We start from the raw sequence: 25,649 nt of genomic DNA, 5'->3' as shown, positions 1-25,649 counted from the left end.
ATTTACATGCAAAATTATTTATCTGGCTAAGGATTTTGCCACCGGATGATGGCTATTGTTTAGGAGACTTATCTAGCTACAATTGATGAAGACTCGCCGCAGTGGTTAAATAACTCGCTAGAAAACAGGATGTGCTTAATAGCGGAGACACGACTTCTGCTGAATCGGTTGCAATGAATCGTGGACACACACACTTGTCGCTCATAGAAGTGGAAATTAGTTTAGAGAAAAAAGGGATATTTCAGTTGCAACTGAGTATAGTGCATACTGAAATTTAACAGAACTAATTTTATGCGCAACAAATACATACCCTTCAAAAAAACGCGAGTATTCCATAAATAATGTAAGGAATACTCCTTTGGGAGTATAGGAGTATTCCAACACTAATCTGTATTCATACAAAAAATGTGTTCCAATTAACATTGCGTGTCCTAGGAGAGGAGTAGGTGATCCCACTCTCGCTTTGTTTGTGAGTATTCCATAGAGTACATACGTGAGAGTACTTTCCAAAGTACTTTCACTGTAGTACTCCATGGAGCACCCACAGAGGATCATATGCCAAAGTACTAAAGAGGAATTGTGTCGGAAAGAATTATCGGAGCGAATTTAATTTAAAATAAAAGTAAATGAAGAGGGGCAATACAACTTTTATATTTTTTATTACGAATATTCTTATGTTATTTAGCATTTGCGTGAATAAAGAAACTAATATTTCTCTATACTATAGTATGTATACATAAAACCAGTGCGCGGTTGCATTTTATCAGAGTTGCCAAAGTAAAATTTTATTATCAGTTATTTGTATGCAATATTTTACTTTTGGCAACTCTGTTCGATCGTCATCGTGTCGTGATCACGCTCGTTAAAAAACGAACAATGATCGGCTGATGGTGGTCCGCAAACGCATTGCAAAGGAGTATTGTTAGAGTACTCCAACATGAAGAAAATGGAACACGTGATCCAACAATTTTTGCAGGGTAAGTGTAAATAAAGTTATGCACTTGGCAGTCCATATAAAGTTTAAGTGCATATGTATATAGATGTAAAACAAAACACAACTATTATATCGAAAGTTTATTTATAGTACAGTTCACAGCGAACAACCACCCGAACTGTTAATTTTGTGTTAATAATTGTTTCATAATGCGCCTAAAGAAGTATAAGTTCAAAAACTTTTTGTTGGAGTCTGTAATGTAATCAATTCCTTTGCTCTGGAGAAAACGAATTGATTTCTCTTTCCAATTACTGAGGAATGTAGTTGGCAATGTCATGGAATTGCATTTTCCCAAGTCTGGTAATGAGTAAGAGGTTCTTACTTTTGTATAAAACTTCATTAATTTGAGGAGATATTTTTCCCAATCTAGAATACTTAATTAAATATTTTTCACAAATGTACATGTACGAGTTAGCTCAGTGAATAAAAATAGTCCACTGTACAGTTGCGGACCTCGACTAAAAATCCACGGTCCTGACAGTTACACAATTCTTTAATTATTAGGAAAATTATTCCTATAACCAATGAAAAAAATATATTAGGAAAATACATTGTATAGATTAAAGGGCGAATTAATGGTGACTTATATATAACCATAAAGCCATAACAAGATAAAACAGCTGATCGAACCTACCTTATGGAAATCAATGTAATCGATTAATGGTGCCATACCATAACGCTAACTCGATTACACTGATTTCCATAAGGTAGGTGTGATCAGCTGTTTTATCTGGGTATGGCTTTATAGTTATAAGTCACCATTCATTCGCCCTTAAGGGAAGCATTCCTATGGTGCAAAATCAATATAATTTTTCCTAATTTTTAGGATACATATTTTTTTCCATCATCCGGCCACCGGCCCCTTTCTTTAAGAGTACGGACGTTACATTGTATTTTACTGAAGGTACGTTTTCGACGGCGGCCAGTTTACCATTTATTTACATCACCAGTTGCTTTATGTGGCAGGTGCCAATCATAGCGCTCATCTTGATCTGGGAGGAAAAGTGTTAGATTTTACATTGTAGAAAGGTTGGCCCTAATAAAAACTTAAACGTTTAATAACGGAATGGCCTTGCATTGTTTTCGCTTTTATACATTACCATACGGATGGTCAGTGTCTAACCGTAGGCCATTCTCAGGTTCGATTAGAAAGCATATGTTACGGTCTGCTGCTGCGGTCTACGGCCATAATCCCCTTGGGAGCGTGTTCACGCGAACACACCTAGCGATGTGGTGAAAGTGGCGATAAAAAGAAAAATATCGAAAAAAAGGGAACAGACTGAGCGGCCATCACGAGAGGTAAAAAAAAAAAAAAACCAGCACGTTTTTCTTGTTCCGGAAAAAAAAAGAAAAAAGAGGTTGGAAAGGATTATCTAAGTGTCCAGAAATTATTATTTATCACTGCTAAAACAAAAAGGAACAAAAATTATGGAATTACCAACATTTGCTTAGACGAGTTGCCGGAAAAAAAAATTGAGCTGAGTTGGTTAACTGTGGGGGATTTGTGCTCTTAAATTTTCCAATTAAGGGCAAGCGTACTTCCAATTGAATTTTAAAGCCGATACGCATTGTGCACATGAAAAGGATCTTATACTACTTTTCGAACCTAAAACTGCATTAATTTTCTGCAAGTCACATTTGATATCATCAAAATCGCAATTCCAGACGCGTCTGGAAGAAATGCAGCGACAATCAGCTCCGCAGTTACAACTGAACCGAGTTAAAAGCACCGTAGAATCAAAAGACTTCTCAAAGGCAGTGTAACTAATCGCCCACTAATAACCAACATTTGTTCACCGTACACAAAATCTTACCTGCATTCCAAAGTGGGTAATTAACTTACATTTGCCATTCTGACTGCTTTACTACTAGCCGCAATTTCACTTTTTCGTATGGCAACCTACAACGGCCACATATTATCGTGACGTGGTCTGTGCTGACTGCATGGTGATTTTCCTTTCTTATTGTCTCCACGATACCCCTTGATGTCACAAATTGAGGACGGACAATTGCAGAGTCCAGAATTGGACAATTAGGGATTAAGCGAACAAATTGGGAAATACCCTAAAGCGCATTCGTGTACGTATGAAGGTACACCAAAACCACCACAAACTCCATACGCAGTAGCATATGATACAACGCCAACAACAACAACAGCCAGGCCGCCAGCTATAAGCCTGCGGCAATACCACATACAATAACCACAACGTTAAAACAATGGGTGAGTTCGTTCCGTACTACGGACCATTATAATCTGCCAAAACCGAATTCGACAGTAGGATACTTTGGAAACCACTTATAAGAAGATTTAGTATTTAAAATTATAGAAAGTATTATACTAACTAGATTGGAGTAATTAACACACATACATTTACATTTTCATATACCCATAAGCATAGCCATTTAAAGATAAATTGAATGCATTTCAATAGCATTAGGAATGCGCTGCTTTAGACAAGCGCTTTGAGAAGGCCGTACGCCCATTAATTTTTGTATTGCTTAATTGAATAATTGGAATACATATTATAGAATACTATTTTATAAATGATTTGGCATATATTTATCTTATTTTGGCTATTCAATTCGGGGTGATTCAAATGTGACTCAGGAACGTAGCAAAACCAATCTTGTTACCACGTTCAATGAGTCCCAGGTGAACATATAGAAGAAAAAAAAAAAACATAACTTAAGTTACGAATCAAATAGCAGTAAATTGATACATAAAGGTCAAAAGCGTGTATAAGTACGCCCTTTTGTTTGAGTGAAGTTGGAAGTATAATCAATAATTGAAAAAATGAGAAAAGGGTATTAGAAAAAAAACAGGAGGAACACTTTTTTTCCAAATTTTTTTCCACTTCCTAAAGTCCGGTTCTTTTGGATATACGCTCACTTAGAACTCACAAATATCTATAACGACACGCTCGTACCCAGACAGCGTCATTAAAGTTGTATAAAGAAATGAGTCACATGTGACTTATGAACCCATTCCACTACGCTATTATGAGTCACATATGGTTCATCGAACAGGGAAGTTGCCAATAAACTTCCATGAATACTTTTTTTTGACTTCTAGTTCTCCTTCAACTAACCCGAAGTAAACTAAATTAGGATAAAATAAAATACAATGAAATAAACTAAATTAAGATAAAATAACCTCAAATGAAATAAACTAAATTAAGATAAAATAAATAAAATGAAACAAACTAACTTAAGATAAAATAAAATAAGATGAGATAAACTAAAATAATTAACACGGAAATAAAACCGGGGAAGAAAATATATCAAATTTGTTCAACGCCTAGTAACTTTGAATTCCGAAACATTCCAAGACGTGTGAAATATATTAAAAGGATTCCGTACGGATACTAAAATTTCCGAATGGGTTTAATGATACAATTTTTAAGTTTATTGTATGCATCTGCAAGTTGAATAATAGATAGAGAGAGATAATTTTAGTTCTGCATTTCATCAAAAAGAACCTACTGTAGTGAACGTGGAAGTACCCGCAAAAATTGTTAACAAATTTTAAAAGTCATTTAATTTCTTCTATTTACCTATATAAATTCTAAGTTATTACATAAGGAAAGCTATGTAAAAGAAAATGTCCACAACGATTTCGAAAAGAAAAAAAAATTGAAAACTTGAGAACTGCTTTAGAACCTTGAACATTTTGGAATTTTCAATAGATTTCTGTCTATACCGTTTTACACGGATAAATAAAGCCCAATAACGTTACGGAGAATTAGAAGCAAAATTTTGGAATTTCTTTCGAAAACATTTTTTTCCTGTTATTTTTAAAAGCTTTCAATATACCGCTAATTAAACTAGTTGTTAAAATTAGCGAAATAAAAAAAGGGGGAAAAGTTCGTTGGTCTTAACCTCAGAGATTTATCTAGTATGTATTAAATATAAATATAGTCTAAGTTTCACAGGAATGAATTGTCAATAAAAACATTGTAGTAATGGGAATGCTGGCGTTCTTTTTTACTTAGAAGGCACGTAGGGTATACAGGTAAGGGGCCACCGAAAAATAGGTGCGTCGGTGGCCATGGATTTTGAGGGTGGGTCTAGCACCGGGCGTCGCAACAACACCCGCGGCGCCCCCAAGTTATATTCGGCCCTTTTGTTGTATTTTATTTTTCAGCTTTTTTTTATTATTTGATTTTCAGAGTTGGTAACCGGTCGCTTCTGGTTCGGTATTTTTTTTGCGTTATTTCTTTTGAATTTGAATTTAAATACTTGCATGTTAACGGTCTGTCCGTGGCATCCGGTTCGACCGGATGTCGTTTTAATTGGTATTGATAAGCGTTTTGAGTGGGTCTCTGCGCTTCTGTCAGGTTTTTTTTGAATCTGACAGCTGAGTTTTTTGATAGGCATGATAGGAACTTTTTTCTGTTTATGGCGCAGGAACAGTAAGGTTGGCAAGGACCCGCCCCAGCCGACAATGACTAGCCACTGTGCACCAACACATCATGCCGACCGCCTTCCTTACTGCTTCCATTGTAAATACGATTCCATAACAGATGGCGCCCAACGTGGCACCTGAGGCGCTGGTCTCAGTGGTCAGTTCGGGCAACGTGTGAAGTTGACCATTCCTCCAGTCCGAGGTGGGCAGCCACAGAAGCAGCCACCTGCGTTGCGGTGGAATGGTTGACGGATCAGGTTGTCCGGACTGGTCATTGGGGGCAGTAGTCGAAGGCGTCACGAGACTACACGTCAAGTTATCCGGATTTTTTTATTTCACCCAGCGAGGCAGTGCTGCACGCACTTTATTTTTTTTTGTAAGTGGGGTTTTTATTTTCCCGGAATGTGGTCCGTTAGTCGGCTATGGAATAATTTTGTCCGCTAATTGGGTTTAAATTTTTTTTGTAAAGTAGTTTTTTTTTATTTCCTTGCCGAATTTTGTATCGTCTTGGTATGAGTGTGTGAGTGTATGAGTTGTAGGACCCCAGCTCATCCCACGTCTCAGGTGGCAACACATAGTGCCACCTGGATTGTGACGTGTTGAGCTGGGATTCAGAGTGGCACCCCTTGCTGTCCCACCAGACTGGGGGAGCGGTTTCGAAGCCGCTCCACCCATTGCGGCGGAGGCAGGAGGGGTGTCCAGCGAGAATGGACGGGAGGCCTCAACACCCCCAACCAGTCCCAGGGGCAAGCCCCTGGAGACTGCCCCTACGTTGCGGCTGGGCGTGTTGAGACCTACTCGTGTGTGCCTGGAGCGGACCCTGGTGGCCCCAACCAATCTCGGAGGGGGGCCTTAAGACGCCCCCTCGATTGCGGTTGGGAGCACTAGGGCCAAGTATGAATGTGTTTGTATCAAATTTTTTTTTTGCCTAACCTGCGGCCTTCTGGGGATGGGATGTCAGCATTCCCATTGATTAACTGAGGATTTTTTTTTTGGGAGCTGATCTCTGCGACCCGATACGATTATCGACCAGAGGTTTTAGCAAATATTTGCGCTCAAAAAAATTTTATATAATTTTTTTTTCTAAACGCCCCACGTGGCAAAAGTTTTCTTTTCACTTGAACAGATTTTTTTTTGATATGTCGCGCGATCAGTCGTACGGCCAACAGGGCCGAACTACTCCGTTTGGGAGTGCGGGAAGCTTCCGAGGGAGCCAGAACCGGGGCGGTAGTAATAAGGGGGTTTTTTCCAAGGCTAGGCGTCCCTTGGTGGTGCATACCCCAGTAGGGGGACATCGCGGAGATCCCGCGCTAATCAACATAGGCTCGGACCTGAACGACCCGCGCGACAAAATAGACAGACCCATAAGCACCAGTCACGCGAACGCGCACGACATCTCGGGGCTAATGCCCAATGTGCAGATCTACGCACCCGAAGGAGCTGGTGCTTTACCACCAAATCATGGGATTGGAAATTTCGGAGACGCTGCAAGTGATCGGGCGAATACCGTAGGAATGCAGGACGAAGCCACTCGTGGAGGCTCGTGGGTGGACTTGCTACACCAACTGTTCCAGGCTTCGCAGGAGGAAATGCGGAGAGAGATGGGCTCAATTAGAGCCAACATGGCCCAGCTCAACGCCGCTCTCGAATCCACGCAGCAAGCAAACCAGCAACACAGGAACGCGAGTAGGATGGACCGTAACCCATTGCCATCGGTAGTACCACCAATGTACCCGACTCCAAGCAGCATAGCCGTAAAACCGCAGGAGTGGAAAATCGCATTCGACGGCACTGGGAGTGTAGCCGATTTCCTCTTCAAATTAAACACCTTGTGTGAGCGCACACAATGCCCTGACGAACAAATAATGGCCAGTTTCCACTTATTCCTTTCGGGACGAGCCGAAGAATGGTACTGGCTGTTCACAAAACAAAACCCAAATGCGACATATGCCTTTTTGTGCTACTCGTTAAAAAGAGAGTTTGGCACTTTGAAAACGGACCACGAGATCATGATGGAGATCTCCATGCGCAAGCAAAAGGCAAGTGAGTGTTATGACGTGTTTCACGCGGACATAATCTCCTTGAACGCGCGCTTAAGGGAGCCGATGTCAGAGCTTCTACTGATTGACATAATAAAAAGGAACGTCAACAGTAGCCTTAAGCTAATGCTTTTTAATGCGGACGTAAGGACCCTCCATGATCTACGCGATGTAGCACGCAGAGGTGAACAAGTGCTGAAAGAGAGCAAGCTGCTGGGAGCCAATTACCCAGGACGGCATGTAAGCGAGGCACGCGTGACAACCCCGGACATGAAGATGGAAGGTGAGGACGGCGAGATAGATCCGCAGATAGAGGCGCTGGAATATAGACGCAGCAGAAGACTGGACTACTCCGGAATCCAATGCTGGAATTGCCAGGGAATGGGGCACTCCTATATATATTGTGAGGAACCCATAAAAAGTCCTTTTTGTTTTAAATGTGGGTATAAGGGTGTATTCACCCCTAAATGCCCTAGGGACCATCGCAGGCAGGGAAACCAGTACCCGAGCGAGAAGGCGGGGGAACCTCGTTCGGCTTCATAGCTCCCACATCAGCCAGTGCTCGAGGCGTCGTCCCGTGCGCTGACCCAGAGGGCGAATCTCTGCATGGAGGTGGTGAGCTTCCGAGGTGCAGTAGTACCCTGGCAGAAGAGCCCTCAAAAGTAATAATAACTTACCCTGCCAGTACAGACAGTTCTGAAGCCGAGAGTCAAACGTCTTCATCCGCGATGAGCGAGCCGATTAGAATTCTGCAACGCCAGCATAGGGATGTCGCTTGCCAGACGCAACTTTCACCAGACCTAGAAGAAAGGGAACATAGGTACGAACACATAAGACATACCATTTTTGAACACTACCCGGTATCGGAAAATATTTTGAAATGTAGGAAGAGATACCACAGGAGAGTACAGGAGCGTAGACTGCTGCAAGCCACCACGTTAACGCTTACAGAGGACGAAAGGCCTTTAGTAAAGGCTAGAATTAAAAATAGTTTTCTTGTAGGGTTGTTAGACTCGGGAGCCAACGTCTCCATCTTAGGGAAAAATGGAGTAGAATTCCTAGAGGATAACGGCTTCGAATATCAGCCCTTACATGCGTTCGTATATACCGCGGGCGGCAACAAGCAAAAAATTTTAGGCTCAGTATCCCTACCGGTCACTTTTAAAAATATCACAAAGGTTATTCGTTTTTACCTTGTTCCCTCATTGCTCCAAGAAGCATACTTCGGGGTAGATTTTTGGAGAGCATTTGCGTTAGCTCCCGAAATATTCCCAAGCGTAGAGTGCCTTGAGGTTAGACTTGAAAAGGAAGAGGAACCGAACCTCCATGAATTGTCACCAAACCAGAAATCAGAATTGCGAAAAGTCATCGAGACGTTTCCTTCGTACGAGAAGTTAGGCCTAGGGCAAACTAAATTAGTGGAGCATCACATCGACACCGGTGATGCTGTGCCTATAAAAAGCAAGCATTTTCCTCTTTCTCCGCCGTGGCAAGCCGAAGCTTTTAGAGAACTAGACAGGTTACTACAGTTAGGAGTTATCGAAGAATCCAACTCCCCGTGGTGTAGTCCTGTAGTACTGGTCCGGAAACCAGGTAAAGTTAGGCTATGCATAGATTCGAGGAAGGTCAACGCGGTGACTAAGAAGGACTCGTACCCCCTGCCCCATATCAACGGCTTATTGAGCAGACTAAAGGATACGCATTTTATTAGTGGCATTTATCTGAAGGACGCGTTCTTCCAGATCAAATTGACAGAGTCCTCCAAGGAAAAAACAGCATTCGCAGTTCCGGGGAGGCCTCTGTACCACTTCAAGGTGATGCCATTTGGTCTGTGCAATGGACCGCAGACTATGAGTAGGCTGATGGACAAGGCAATCCCTTCGCGTCTGCGGGAGAATGTCTTCGTCTACCTAGATGATCTAATGGTGTGTAGTACCAATTTTGAAGACCACCTGGACTTGCTAGCGGAAGTGGCCAACTGTTTGAGAGACGCAGGTCTGACAATAAACGTCGAGAAAAGTAAATTTTGTCAGAAGGAAATACGCTACTTAGGTTACTTGATAGGCAGCGGGTGTTTGAAAGTGGATCCGGGAAAAATAGAAGCAATGCAAAACTTCCCGATCCCTAAATCCCCTCGTCAAGTGCGTAGGTTTGTGGGCATGGCGAATTGGTACAGGGCGTTTATTACCAATTTTGCTGACTTGGCAGGTCCCTTGACCGACTGTCTTCGTAAGTCAGCAGGCCCGTTCAAGCTTACCTCTGAAGCTATAGAGGCCTTCGAAAAGCTCAAAGTAGCTTTGAGTTCCGCCCCTGTTTTGGCCCAACCAGACTTTTCAAGGGAATTCGTAATACAATGCGACGCTTCCAAAGTAGGTGTTGGCGGAGTGTTGTTCCAGGTCGATGATGATGGCGCTGAGCATCCAATTGCATTCGTGTCGAAAAAGCTGAATAATGCTCAACGCAATTATACAGTAACCGAGCTGGAATGTCTTGCAGCCATAATTAGCGTGAAGCGTTTCCGACCCTATGTCGAAGGATTACCTTTTCGGATTGTTACGGACCACTGCAGTCTCAAGTGGTTGATGACACAAAAAGACTTGAGCGGGAGGTTGGCGAGATGGTCACTCTTACTGCAAGGATACGATTTTAGAATGGAACATCGTAAGGGCACCCTGAATGTAGTACCAGACGCGCTGTCGCGTTTTGATGTTGACGAGTTAACTTTCACTACCACGCCCGGAGAAATAGATTTAGTCTCTCCCGAATTTTGCAGCAACGAATATTTAGACTTAATTCGGACCGTCACCGAAAACGAGGAATCACTTCCGGATTTACGAGTGGTGGACGGTGTAATTTTCAAAAGAGTTAAGTTTCGTAAGGGGATGGAAGGGGAAGAAGACTCGCTGTGGCGTTTATGGTTGCCAAAAGGGTTGACTGAGGAAGCAGTGAGATTAGCACATGACGCTAACCGGAGTTACCATGGCGGATGGCTGAAAACCTTAGAACGTGTTAGGCAGAAGTACTTCTGGCCGCAGCAGGCTAAGAACGTCAGGGACTACGTCCAGCCTTGTGACACCTGCAAAACGGTAAAACCCACCAATCAGCAGTCGAGACCACCTATAGGGAGTACCTTTGAATCCGAAAGGCCATTTCAGCGGTTGTATTGCGACTTTCTAGGGCCGTATCCGAGATCTAAGCGGCGAAATCAATTTCTTTTCATAGTACTAGACCATTTTTCAAAATACGTTTGGCTAAAGCCCATGCAGAGAGCTACCACTGTTAACGTTATAAATTACTTCGCTTCAGAAATTTTTCCGGCTGTAGGGGTCCCTGAGTTTATTCACAGTGACAATGGTAAACAGTTTATCTCGAAGGAAATGAACCAATTTTTTGCAAACTACGGGGTGACGCACGTGAGGACGGGGCTATATTCTCCCCAAGCGAACGCATCCGAACGCGTCAACAGAGAAATTGTTTCTAAGATTAGGATTTTCCTAAAAGATAAACCTGACCATACCGATTGGGATAAGCATATACCCGAGATTTTATCAGTTTTGAGAAGTGATTTTCATACGGCGATTCAGTGTTCTCCATACTTTGCATTATATGGCCAAAACATGGTCCAGCATGCGTCATCGTACAACATTTTAGGGAAACTCGGCAGCCTTCGGGAAGACCAAGTTACGGTAGTAAGCCGAGCTGACAAGTTGACTAATATTCGCGAGCAGATCCGTAGAAATTTAGATCAGGCCAAGGATAGGGGAGTAACCACCTATAACAAGCGCTCTAGACAGGTCAACTACAAGGAAGGTCAGGAAGTTTTCCGAAAAAACTTTGCCTTAAGTAACTTCAAACAGGGCATTAACGCCAAATTCCTACCCAAATACCTGAAATGTCGCGTGCTTCGAAAGATAGGCAATGCATTGTATGATCTCGAGGACCTAAACGGGAAATTGATAGGTCGCTTCCATGCTTCGGATATTCGTCCGCAATGAACCAACAAGGGCGTTTCTTTTGCCAATTTACAATTTGATTTTTTTTATATATACCCACCAATTGGACTTTTTTTGTCTGGGCGTTTTGGCGGTCGGGGACATCTCGCCCAGTATTCTCCCCGAGCAATGACCTCATAGGTTGTTCACACGCGTACTCACCGAGGACCGTGAACACCCTGGCAGTCCACGCTTAGGTCGGACTAGCCTTTCGGAGTTTGGACGAGTTCTCCAGATCAAAATGTCTACACCTTTTTTTTGTTTTGCATTCCGGTGGGAGCTATAACCTCTAGGAATCATCTTTCGGAGTTTTGACGAGTTCTCCATAACAAATGTCTAATTGCCGCAAAGCCCGTATAACTAGGAAACAGAAATTATTCCCAACTTGACTTAGTTTTTTTTTGATAGACCTATGTTGCCCGGCTAGCTTCGTAGTAGGACTTTGAGACTCTTATCTCAGGGGTGAGTCGTGCCCCACGTTGCTTGTCGTCGGAGATCCCTGGCAGTAGCTTCCCACAGAGGATCCGGTTTCCTGTTCGCTTCATCGTCAGGTCTTCAAAGCGAAGCAGGTTTGTTACGGTCTGCTGCTGCGGTCTACGGCCATGATCCCCTTGGGAGCGTGTTCACGCGAACACACCTAGCGATGTGGTGAAAGTGGCGATAAAAAGAAAAATATCGAAAAGAAGGGAACAGACTGAGCGGCCATCACGAGAGGTAAAAAAAAAAAAACCAGCACGTTTTTCTTGTTCCGGAACAAAAAGAAAAAAGAGGTTGGAAAGGATTATCTAAGTGTCCAGAAATTATTATTTATCACTGCTAAAACAAAAAGGAACAAAAATTATGGAATTACCAACATTTGCTTAGACGAGTTGCCGGAAAAAAAAATTGAGCTGAGTTGGTTAACTGTGGGGGATTTGTGCTCTTAAATTTTCCAATTAAGGGCAAGCGTACTTCCAATTGAATTTTAAAGCCGATACGCATTGTGCACATGAAAAGGATCTTATACTACTTTTCGAACCTAAAACTGCATTAATTTTCTGCAAGTCACATTTGATATCATCAAAATCGCAATTCCAGACGCGTCTGGAAGAAATGCAGCGACAATCAGCTCCGCAGTTACAACTGAACCGAGTTAAAAGCACCGTAGAATCAAAAGACTTCTCAAAGGCAGTGTAACTAATCCCCCACTAATAACCAACATTTGTTCACCGTACACAAAATCTTACCTGCATTCCAAAGTGGGTAATTCACTTACATTTGCCATTCTGACTGCTTTACTACTAGCCGCAATTTCACTTTTTCGTATGGCAACCTACAACGGCCACATATTATCGTGACGTGGTCTGTGCTGACTGCATGGTGATTTTCCTTTCTTATTGTCTCCACGATACCCCTTGATGTCACAAATTGAGGACGGACAATTGCAGAGTCCAGAATTGGACAATTAGGGATTAAGCGAACAAATTGGGAAATACCCTAAAGCGCATTCGTGTACGTATGAAGGTACACCAAAACCACCACAAACTCCATACGCAGTAGCATATGATACAACGCCAACAACAACAACAGCCAGGCCGCCAGCTATAAGCCTGCGGCAATACCACATACAATAACCACAACGTTAAAACAATGGGTGAGTTCGTTCCGTACTACGGACCATTATAATCTGCCAAAACCGAATTCGACAGTAGGATACTTTGGAAACCACTTATAAGAAGATTTAGTATTTAAAATTATAGAAAGTATTATACTAACTAGATTGGAGTAATTAACACACATACATTTACATTTTCATATACCCATAAGCATAGCCATTTAAAGATAAATTGAATGCATTTCAATAGCATTAGGAATGCGCTGCTTTAGACAAGCGCTTTGAGAAGGCCGTACGCCCATTAATTTTTGTATTGCTTAATTGAATAATTGGAATACATATTATAGAATACTATTTTATAAATGATTTTGCATATATTTATCTTATTTTGGCTATTCAATTCGGGGTGATTCAAATGTGACTCAGGAACGTAGCAAAACCAATCTTGTTACCACGTTCAATGAGTCCCAGGTGAACATATAGAAGAAAAAAAAAAACATAACTTAAGTTACGAATCAAATAGCAGTAAATTGATACATAAAGGTCAAAAGCGTGTATAAGTACGCCCTTTTGTTTGAGTGAAGTTGGAAGTATAATCAATAATTGAAAAAATGAGAAAAGGGTATTAGAAAAAAAACAGGAGGAACACTTTTTTTCCAAATTTTTTTCCACTTCCTAAAGTCCGGTTCTTTTGGATATACGCTCACTTAGAACTCACAAATATCTATAACGACACGCTCGTACCCAGACAGCGTCATCAAAGTTGTATAAAGAAATGAGTCACATGTGACTTATGAACCCATTCCACTACGCTATTATGAGTCACATATGGTTCATCGAACAGGGAAGTTGCCAATAAACTTCCATGAATACTTTTTTTTGACTTCTAGTTCTCCTTCAACTAACCCGAAGTAAACTAAATTAGGATAAAATAAAATACAATGAAATAAACTAAATTAAGATAAAATAACCTCAAATGAAATAAACTAAATTAAGATAAAATAAAATAAAATGAAACAAACTAACTTAAGATAAAATAAAATAAGATGAGATAAACTAAAATAATTAACACGGAAATAAAACCGGGGAAGAAAATATATCAAATTTGTTCAACGCCTAGTAACTTTGAATTCCGAAACATTCCAAGACGTGTGAAATATATTAAAAGGATTCCGTACGGATACTAAAATTTCCGAATGGGTTTAATGATACAATTTTTAAGTTTATTGTATGCATCTGCAAGTTGAATAATAGATAGAGAGAGATAATTTTAGTTCTGCATTTCATCAAAAAGAACCTATTGTAGTGAACGTGGAAGTACCCGCAAAAATTGTCAACAAATTTTAAAAGTCATTTAATTTCTTCTATTTACCTATATAAATTCTAAGTTATTACATAAGGAAAGCTATGTAAAAGAAAATGTCCACAACGATTTCGAAAAGAAAAAAAAATTGAAAACTTGAGAACTGCTTTAGAACCTTGAACATTTTGGAATTTTCAATAGATTTCTGTCTATACCGTTTTACACGGATAAATAAAGCCCAATAACGTTACGGAGAATTAGAAGCAAAATTTTGGAATTTCTTTCGAAAACATTTTTTTCCTGTTATTTTTAAAAGCTTTCAATATGCCGCTAATTAAACTAGTTGTTAAAATTAGCGAAATAAAAAAAGGGGGAAAAGTTCGTTGGTCTTAACCTCAGAGATTTATCTAGTATGTATTAAATATAAATATAGTCTAAGTTTCACAGGAATGAATTGTCAATAAAAACATTGTAGTAATGGGAATGCTGGCGTTCTTTTTTACTTAGAAGGCACGTAGGGTATACAGGTAAGGGGCCACCGAAAAATAGGTGCGTCGGTGGCCATGGATTTTGAGGGTGGGTCTAGCACCGGGCGTCGCAACAACACCCGCGGCGCCCCCAAGTTATATTCGGCCCTTTTGTTGTATTTTAATTTTCAGCTTTTTTTTATTATTTGATTTTCAGAGTTGGTAACCGGTCGCTTCTCGTTCGGTATTTTTTTTGCGTTATTTCTTTTGAATTTGAATTTAAATACTTGCATGTTAACGGTCTGTCCGTGGCATCCGGTTCGACCGGATGTCGTTTTAATTGGTATTGATAAGCGTTTTGAGTGGGTCTCTGCGCTTCTGTCAGGTTTTTTTTGAATCTGACAGCTGAGTTTTTTGATAGGCATGATAGGAACTTTTTTCTGTTTATGGCGCAGGAACAGTAAGGTTGGCAAAGACCCGCCCCAGCCGACAATGACTAGCCACTGTGCACCAACACATCATGCCGACCGCCTTCCTTACTGCTTCCATTGTAAATGCGATTCCATAACAGATGGCGCCCAACGTGGCACCTGAGGCGCTGGTCTCAGTGGTCAGTTCGGGCAACGTGTGAAGTTGACCATTCCTCCAGTCCGAGGTGGGCAGCCACAGAAGCAGCCACCTGCGTTGCGGTGGAATGGTTGACGGATCAGGTTGTCCGGACTGGTCATTGGGGGCAGTAGTCGAAGGCGTCACGAGACTACACGTCAAGTTATCCGGATTTTTTTTATTTCACCCAGCGAGGCAGTGCTGCACGCACTTTATTTTTTTTTGTAAGTGGGGTTTTTATTTTCCCGGAATGTGGTCCGTTAGTCGGCTATGGAATAATTTTGTCCGCTAATTGGGTTTAAATTTTTTTTGTAAAGTAGTTTTTTTTTGTTTCCTTGCCGAATTTTGTATCGTCTTGGTATGAGTGTGTGAGTGTATGAGTTGTAGGACCCCAGCTCATCCCACGTCTCAGGTGGCAACACATAGTGCCACCTGGATTGTGACGGGTTGAGCTGGGATTCAGAGTGGCACCCCTTGCTGTCCCACCAGACTGGGGGAGCGGTTTCGAAGCCGCTCCACCCATTGCGGCGGAGGCAGGAGGGGTGTCCAGCGAGAATGGACGGGAGGCCTCAACACCCCCAACCAGTCCCAGGGGCAAGCCCCTGGAGACTGCCCCTGCGTTGCGGCTGGGCGTGTTGAGACCTACTCGTGTGTGCCTGGAGCGGACCCTGGTGGCCCCAACCAATCTCGGAGGGGGGCCTTAAGACCCCCCCCCTCGATTGCGGTTGGGAGCACTAGGGCCAAGTATGAATGTGTTTGTATCAAATTTTTTTTTTGCCTAACCTGCGGCCTTCTGGGGATGGGATGTCAGCATTCCCATTGATTAACTGAGGATTTTTTTTTTGGGAGCTGATCTCTGCGACCCGATACGATTATCGACCAGAGGTTTTAGCAAATATTTGCGCTCAAAAAAATTTTATATAATTTTTTTTTCTAAACGCCCCACGTGGCAAAAGTTTTCTTTTCACTTGAACAGATTTTTTTTTGATATGTCGCGCGACCAGTCGTACGGCCAACAGGGCCGAACTACTCCGTTTGGGAGTGCGGGAAGCTTCCGAGGGAGCCAGAACCGGGGCGGTAGTAATAGGGGGGTTTTTTCCAAGGCTAGGCGTCCCTTGGTGGTGCATACCCCAGTAGGGGGACATCGCGGAGATCCCGCGCTAATCAACATAGGCTCGGACCTGAACGACCCGCGCGACAAAATAGACAGACCCATAAGCACCAGTCACGCGAACGCGCACGACATCTCGGGGCTAATGCCCAATGTGCAGATCTACGCACCCGAAGGAGCTGGTGCTTTACCACCAAATCATGGGATTGGAAATTTCGGAGACGCTGCAAGTGATCGGGCGAATACCGTAGGAATGCAGGACGAAGCCACTCGTGGAGGCTCGTGGGTGGACGTGCTACACCAACTGTTCCAGGCTTCGCAGGAGGAAATGCGGAGAGAGATGGGCTCAATTAGAGCCAACATGGCCCAGCTCAACGCCGCTCTCGAATCCACGCAGCAAGCAAACCAGCAACACAGGAACGCGAGTAGGATGGACCGTAACCCATTGCCATCGGTAGTACCACCAATGTACCCGACTCCAAGCAGCATAGCCGTAAAACCGCAGGAGTGGAAAATCGCATTCGACGGCACTGGGAGTGTAGCCGATTTCCTCTTCAAATTAAACACCTTGTGTGAGCGCACACAATGCCCTGACGAACAAATAATGGCCAGTTTCCACTTATTCCTTTCGGGACGAGCCGAAGAATGGTACTGGCTGTTCACAAAACAAAACCCAAATGCGACATATGCCTTTTTGTGCTACTCGTTAAAAAGAGAGTTTGGCACTTTGAAAACGGACCACGAGATCATGATGGAGATCTCCATGCGCAAGCAAAAGGCAAGTGAGTGTTATGACGTGTTTCACGCGGACATAATCTCCTTGAACGCGCGCTTAAGGGAGCCGATGTCAGAGCTTCTACTGATTGACATAATAAAAAGGAACGTCAACAGTAGCCTTAAGCTAATGCTTTTTAATGCGGACGTAAGGACCCTCCATGATCTACGCGATGTAGCACGCAGAGGTGAACAAGTGCTGAAAGAGAGCAAGCTGCTGGGAGCCAATTACCCAGGACGGCATGTAAGCGAGGCACGCGTGACAACCCCGGACATGAAGATGGAAGGTGAGGACGGCGAGATAGATCCGCAGATAGAGGCGCTGGAATATAGACGCAGCAGAAGACCGGACTACTCGGGAATCCAATGCTGGAATTGCCAGGGAATGGGGCACTCCTATATATATTTTGAGGAACCCATAAAAAGTCCTTTTTGTTTTAAATGTGGGTATAAGGGTGTATTCACCCCTAAATGCCCTAGGGACCATCGCAGGCAGGGAAACCAGTACCCGAGCGAGAAGGCGGGGGAACCTCGTTCGGCTTCATAGCTCCCACATCAGCCAGTGCTCGAGGCGTCGTCCCGTGCGCTGACCCAGAGGGCGAATCTCTGCATGGAGGTGGTGAGCTTCCGAGGTGCAGTAGTACCCTGGCAGAAGAGCCCTCAAAAGTAATAATAACTTACCCTGACAGTACAGACAGTTCTGAAGCCGAGAGTCAAACGTCTTCATCCGAGATGAGCGAGCCGATTAGAATTCTGCGACGCCAGCATAGGGATGTCGCTTGCCAGACGCAGCTTTCACCAGACCTAGAAGAAAGGGAACATAGGTACGAACACATAAGACATACCATTTTTGAACACTACCCGGTATCGGAAAATATTTTGAAATGTAGGAAGAGATACCACAGGAGAGTACAGGAGCGTAGACTGCTGCAAGCCACCACGTTAACGCTTACAGAGGACGAAAGGCCTTTAGTAAAGGCTAGAATTAAAAATAGTTTTCTTGTAGGGTTGTTAGACTCGGGAGCCAACGTCTCCATCTTAGGGAAAAATGGAGTAGAATTCCTAGAGGATAACGGCTTCGAATATCAGCCCTTACATGCGTTCGTATATACCGCGGGCGGCAACAAGCAAAAAATTTTAGGCTCAGTATCCCTACCGGTCACTTTTAAAAATATCACAAAGGTTATTCGTTTTTACCTTGTTCCCTCATTGCTCCAAGAAGCATACTTCGGGGTAGATTTTTGGAGAGCATTTACGTTAGCTCCCGAAATATTCCCAAGCGTAGAGTGCCTTGAGGTTAGACTTGAAAAGGAAGAGGAACCGAACCTCCATGAATTGTCACCAAACCAGAAATCAGAATTGCGAAAAGTCATCGAGACGTTTCCTTCGTACGAGAAGTTAGGCCTAGGGCAAACTAAATTAGTGGAGCATCACATCGACACCGGTGATGCTGTGCCTATAAAAAGCAAGCATTTTCCTCTTTCGCCGCCGAGGCAAGCCGAAGCTTTTAGAGAACTAGACAGGTTACTACAGTTAGGAGTTATCGAAGAATCCAACTCCCCGTGGTGTAGTCCTGTAGTACTGGTCCGGAAACCAGGTAAAGTTAGGCTATGCATAGATTCGAGGAAGGTCAACGCGGTGACTAAGAAGGACTCGTACCCCCTGCCCCATATCAACGGCTTATTGAGCAGACTAAAGGATACGCATTTTATTAGTGGCATTGATCTGAAGGACGCGTTCTTCCAGATCAAATTGACAGAGTCCTCCAAGGAAAAAACAGCATTCGCAGTTCCGGGGAGGCCTCTGTACCACTTCAAGGTGATGCCATTTGGTCTGTGCAATGGACCGCAGACTATGAGTAGGCTGATGGACAAGGCAATCCCTTCGCGTCTGCGGGAGAATGTCTTCGTCTACCTAGATGATCTAATGGTGTGTAGTACCAATTTTGAAGACCACCTGGACTTGCTAGCGGAAGTGGCCAACTGTTTGAGAGACGCAGGTCTGACAATAAACGTCGAGAAAAGTAAATTTTGTACGAAGGAAATACGCTACTTAGGTTACTTGATAGGCAGCGGGTGTTTGAAAGTGGATCCGGGAAAAATAGAAGCAATGCAAAACTTCCCGATCCCTAAATCCCCTCGTCAAGTGCGTAGGTTTGTGGGCATGGCGAATTGGTACAGGGCGTTTATTACCAATTTTGCTGACTTGGCAGGTCCCTTGACCGACTGTCTTCGTAAGTCAGCAGGCCCGTTCAAGCTTACCTCTGAAGCTATAGAGGCCTTCGAAAAGCTCAAAGTAGCTTTGAGTTCCGCCCCTGTTTTGGCCCAACCAGACTTTTCAAGGGAATTCGTAATACAATGCGACGCTTCCAAAGTAGGTGTTGGCGGAGTGTTGTTCCAGGTCGATGATGATGGCGCTGAGCATCCAATCGCATTCGTGTCGAAAAAGCTGAATAATGCTCAACGCAATTATACAGTAACCGAGCTGGAATGTCTTGCAGCCATAATTAGCGTGAAGCGTTTCCGACCCTATGTCGAAGGATTACCTTTTCGGATTGTTACGGACCACTGCAGTCTCAAGTGGTTGATGACACAAAAAGACTTGAGCGGGAGGTTGGCGAGATGGTCACTCTTACTGCAAAGATACGATTTTAGAATGGAACATCGTAAGGGCACCCTGAATGTAGTACCAGACGCGCTGTCGCGTTTTGATGTTGACGAGTTAACTTTCACTACCACGCCCGGAGAAATAGATTTAGTCTCTCCCGAATTTTGCAGCAACGAATATTTAGACTTAATTCGGACCGTCACCGAAAACGAGGAATCACTTCCGGATTTACGAGTGGTGGACGGTGTAATTTTCAAAAGAGTTAAGTTTCGTAAGGGGATGGAAGGGGAAGAAGACTCGCTGTGGCGTTTATGGTTGCCAAAAGGGTTGACTGAGGAAGCAGTGAGATTAGCACATGACGCTAACCGGAGTTACCATGGCGGATGGCTGAAAACCTTAGAACGTGTTAGGCAGAAGTACTTCTGGCCGCAGCAGGCTAAGGACGTCAGGGACTACGTCCAGCGTTGTGACACCTGCAAAACGGTAAAACCCACCAATCAGCAGTCGAGACCACCTATAGGGAGTACCTTTGAATCCGAAAGGCCATTTCAGCGGTTGTATTGCGACTTTCTAGGGCCGTATCCGAGATCTAAGCGGCGAAATCAATTTCTTTTCATAGTACTAGACCATTTTTCAAAATACGTTTGGCTAAAGCCCATGCAGAGAGCTACCACTGTTAACGTTATAAATTACTTCGCTTCAGAAATTTTTCCGGCTGTAGGGGTCCCTGAGTTTATTCACAGTGACAATGGTAAACAGTTTATCTCGAAGGAAATGAACCAATTTTTTGCAAACTACGGGGTGACGCACGTGAGGACGGGGCTATATTCTCCCCAAGCGAACGCATCCGAACGCGTCAACAGAGAAATTGTTTCTAAGATTAGGATTTTCCTAAAAGATAAACCTGACCATACCGATTGGGATAAGCATATACCCGAGATTTTATCAGTTTTGAGAAGTGATTTTCATACGGCGATTCAGTGTTCTCCATACTTTGCATTATATGGCCAAAACATGGTCCAGCATGCCTCAACGTACAACATTTTAGGGAAACTCGGCAGCCTTCGGGAAGACCAAGTTACGGTAGTAAGCCGAGCTGACAAGTTGACTAATATTCGCGAGCAGATCCGTAGAAATTTAGATCAGGCCAAGGATAGGGGAGTAACCACCTATAACAAGCGCTCTAGACAGGTCAACTACAAGGAAGGTCAGGAAGTTTTCCGAAAAAACGTTGCCTTAAGTAACTTCAAACAGGGCATTAACGCCAAATTCCTACCCAAATACCTGAAATGTCGCGTGCTTCGAAAGATAGGCAATGCATTGTATGATCTCGAGGACCTAAACGGGAAATTGATAGGTCGCTTCCATGCTTCGGATATTCGTCCGCAATGAACCAACAAGGGCGTTTCTTTTGCCAATTTACAATTTGATTTTTTTTATATATACCCACCAATTGGACTTTTTTTGTCTGGGCGTTTTGGCGGTCGGGGACATCTCGCCCAGTATTCTCCCCGAGCAATGACCTCATAGGTTGTTCACACGCGTACTCACCGAGGACCGTGAACACCCTGGCAGTCCACGCTTAGGTCGGACTAGCCTTTCGGAGTTTGGACGAGTTCTCCAGATCAAAATGTCTACACCTTTTTTTTGTTTTGCATTCCGGTGGGAGCTATAACCTCTAGGAATCATCTTTCGGAGTTTTGACGAGTTCTCCATAACAAATGTCTAATTGCCGCAAAGCCCGTATAACTAGGAAACAGAAATTATTCCCAACTTGACTTAGTTTTTTTTTGATAGACCTATGTTGCCCGGCTAGCTTCGTAGTAGGACTTTGAGACTCTTATCTCAGGGGTGAGTCGTGCCCCACGTTGCTTGTCGTCGGAGATCCCTGGCAGTAGCTTCCCACAGAGGATCCGGTTTCCTGTTCGCTTCATCGTCAGGTCTTCAAAGCGAAGCAGGTTTGTTACGGTCTGCTGCTGCGGTCTACGGCCATGATCCCCTTGGGAGCGTGTTCACGCGAACACACCTTGCGATGTGGTGAAAGTGGCGATAAAAAGAAAAATATCGAAAAGAAGGGAACAGACTGAGCGGCCATCACGAGAGGTAAAAAAAAAAAAAAACCAGCACGTTTTTCTTGTTCCGGAAAAAAAAAGAAAAAAGAGGTTGGAAAGGATTATCTAAGTGTCCAGAAATTATTATTTATCACTGCTAAAACAAAAAGGAACAAAAATTATGGAATTACCAACATTTGCTTAGACGAGTTGCCGGAAAAAAAAATTGAGCTGAGTTGGTTAACTGTGGGGGATTTGTGCTCTTAAATTTTCCAATTAAGGGCAAGCGTACTTCCAATTGAATTTTAAAGCCGATACGCATTGTGCACATGAAAAGGATCTTATACTACTTTTCGAACCTAAAACTGCATTAATTTTCTGCAAGTCACATTTGATATCATCAAAATCGCAATTCCAGACGCGTCTGGAAGAAATGCAGCGACAATCAGCTCCGCAGTTACAACTGAACCGAGTTAAAAGCACCGTAGAATCAAAAGACTTCTCAAAGGCAGTGTAACTAATCCCACACTAATAACCAACATTTGTTCACCGTACACAAAATCTTACATTCCAAAGTGGGTAATTCACTTACATTTGCCATTCTGACTGCTTTACTACTAGCCGCAATTTCACTTTTTCGTATGGCAACCTACAACGGCCACATATTATCGTGACGTGGTCTGTGCTGACTGCATGGTGATTTTCCTTTCTTATTGTCTCCACGATACCCCTTGATGTCACAAATTGAGGACGGACAATTGCAGAGTCCAGAATTGGACAATTAGGGATTAAGCGAACAAATTGGGAAATACCCTAAAGCGCATTCGTGTACGTATGAAGGTACACCAAAACCACCACAAACTCCATACGCAGTAGCATATGATACAACGCCAACAACAACAACAGCCAGGCCGCCAGCTATAAGCCTGCGGCAATACCACATACAATAACCACAACGTTAAAACAATGGGTGAGTTCGTTCCGTACTACGGACCATTATAATCTGCCAAAACCGAATTCGACAGTAGGATACTTTGGAAACCACTTATAAGAAGATTTAGTATTTAAAATTATAGACAGTATTATACTAACTAGATTGGAGTAATTAACACACATACATTTACATTTTCATATACCCATAAGCATAGCCATTTAAAGATAAATTGAATGCATTTCAATAGCATTAGGAATGCGCTGCTTTAGACAAGCGCTTTGAGAAGGCCGTACGCCCATTAATTTTTGTATTGCTTAATTGAATAATTGGAATACATATTATAGAATACTATTTTATAAATGATTTGGCATATATTTATCTTATTTTGGCTATTCAATTCGGGGTGATTCAAATGTGACTCAGGAACGTAGCAAAACCAATCTTATTACCACGTTCAATGAGTCCCAGGTGAACATATAGAAGAAAAAAAAAAACATAACTTAAGTTACGAATCAAATAGCAGTAAATTGATACATAAAGGTCAAAAGCGTGTATAAGTACGCCCTTTTGTTTGAGTGAAGTTGGAAGTATAATCAATAGTTGAAAAAATGAGAAAAGGGTATTAGAAAAAAAACAGGAGGAACACTTTTTTTCCAAATTTTTTCCACTTCCTAAAGTCCGGTTCTTTTGGATATACGCTCACTTAGAACTCACAAATATCTATAACGACACGCTCGTACCCAGACAGCGTCATCGAAGTTGTATAAAGAAATGAGTCACATGTGACTTATGAACTCATTCCACTACGCTATTATGAGTCACATATGGTTCATCGAACAGGGAAGTTGCCAATAAACTTCCATGAATACTTTTTTTTGACTTCTAGTTCTCCTTCAACTAACCCGAAGTAAACTAAATTAGGATAAAATAAAATACAATGAAATAAACTAAATTAAGATAAAATAACCTCAAATGAAATAAACTAAATTAAGATAAAATAAAATAAAATGAAACAAACTAACTTAAGATAAAATAAAATAAGATGAGATAAACTAAAATAATTAACACGGAAATAAAACCGGGGAAGAAAATATATCAAATTTGTTCAACGCCTAGTAACTTTGAATTCCGAAACATTCCAAGACGTGTGAAATATATTAAAAGGATTCCGTACGGATACTAAAATTTCCGAATGGGTTTAATGATACAATTTTTAAGTTTATTGTATGCATCTGCAAGTTGAATAATAGATAGAGAGAGATAATTTTAGTTCTGCATTTCATCAAAAAGAACCTACTGTAGTGAACGTGGAAGTACCCGCAAAAATTGTTAACAAATTTTAAAAGTCATTTAATTTCTTCTATTTACCTATATAAATTCTAAGTTATTACATAAGGAAAGCTATGTAAAAGAAAATGTCCACAACGATTTCGAAAAGAAAAAAAAATTGAAAACTTGAGAACTGCTTTAGAACCTTGAACATTTTGGAATTTTCAATAGATTTCTGTCTATACCGTTTTACACGGATAAATAAAGCCCAATAACGTTACGGAGAATTAGAAGCAAAATTTTGGAATTTCTTTCGAAAACATTTTTTTTCTGTTATTTTTAAAAGCTTTCAATATACCGCTAATTAAACTAGTTGTTAAAATTAGCGAAATAAAAAAAGGGGGAAAAGTTCGTTGGTCTTAACCTCAGAGATTTATCTAGTATGTATTAAATATAAATATAGTCTAAGTTTCACAGGAATGAATTGTCAATAAAAACATTGTAGTAATGGGAATGCTGGCGTTCTTTTTTACTTAGAAGGCACGTAGGGTATACAGGTAAGGGGCCACCGAAAAATAGGTGCGTCGGTGGCCATGGATTTTGAGGGTGGGTCTAGCACCGGGCGTCGCAACAACACCCGCGGCGCCCCCAAGTTATATTCGGCCCTTTTGTTGTATTTTAATTCTCAGCTTTTTTTTATTATTTGATTTTCAGAGTTGGTAACCGGTCGCTTCTGGTTCGGTATTTTTTTTGCGTTATTTCTTTTGAATTTGAATTTAAATACTTGCATGTTAACGGTCTGTCCGTGGCATCCGGTTCGACCGGATGTCGTTTTAATTGGTATTGATAAGCGTTTTGAGTGGGTCTCTGCGCTTCTGTCAGGTTTTTTTTGAATCTGACAGCTGAGTTTTTTGATAGGCATGATAGGAACTTTTTTCTGTTTATGGCGCAGGAACAGTAAGGTTGGCAAGGACCCGCCCCAGCCGACAATGACTAGCCACTGTGCACCAACACATCATGCCGACCGCCTTCCTTACTGCTTCCATTGTAAATGCGATTCCATAACACATATTGTGTGCATTTTATATATGTAGTTTCCACCTTCTGTAATTTTTAGAGCCGCAGTTTATCCCACCTCCTGTGCGGCCCTTAGTAGTGAATCTCGGATGGTGCTGTAAAACGTGCCCTATATGATGTAATCACACGATTCGATTTCTCGCCAAAACAACAACTGCCATGTTTTCATTAGAGCCGGCGGCCCGAGTAATTTGGGTAATGCGCGAGCAATAGGGTAGCTGTGTATTATCCAATATTTCTTGTAATCTGCAGTAACTCAGTCTCCGATGGATATATAAATACACATCGTTACATATGCACCCGAAACTGCCTCGTTCACATATCTTGTGTACAGTTCAGGAATCCGGGTACCCGGGCATTTTACTGTCCACGTATCTAGTTTCCCGTTGCTGTTGTGTGTGTTGTGTCGTTTATAATGTGTAAGTA

The 25,649-nt window shown here is 42.3% G+C and overlaps 2 protein-coding genes across 2 annotated transcripts in view; both read left to right on the top strand.

The window, feature by feature from the left end:
- The window catches only part of LOC137249839 (protein unc-93 homolog A), a 114,317-nt gene that overhangs the window by 65,854 nt on the left and 22,814 nt on the right, over positions 1–25,649 (top strand). The window lies entirely within an intron of this gene.
- LOC137249840 (uncharacterized) overlaps positions 16,224–25,649 on the top strand; it is a 56,489-nt gene continuing 47,063 nt past the window's right edge. Inside the window, exon 1 of the mRNA XM_067781818.1 lies at positions 16,224–24,703. Coding sequence (XP_067637919.1) covers positions 16,390–17,832 — 1,443 coding nt within the window. The 5' untranslated portion in view covers positions 16,224–16,389 and the 3' untranslated portion in view covers positions 17,833–24,703. The remainder of the gene's footprint in view (positions 24,704–25,649) is intronic.

This window comes from Eurosta solidaginis, chromosome 4 (genome assembly GCF_040869045.1).
Source record: "Eurosta solidaginis isolate ZX-2024a chromosome 4, ASM4086904v1, whole genome shotgun sequence".
Classification (NCBI taxonomy): Eukaryota; Metazoa; Arthropoda; class Insecta; order Diptera; family Tephritidae; genus Eurosta; species Eurosta solidaginis.
The sequence above is the reverse complement of the archived record's forward strand: the minus strand, read 5'-3'. Positions and strand labels throughout refer to the sequence as shown.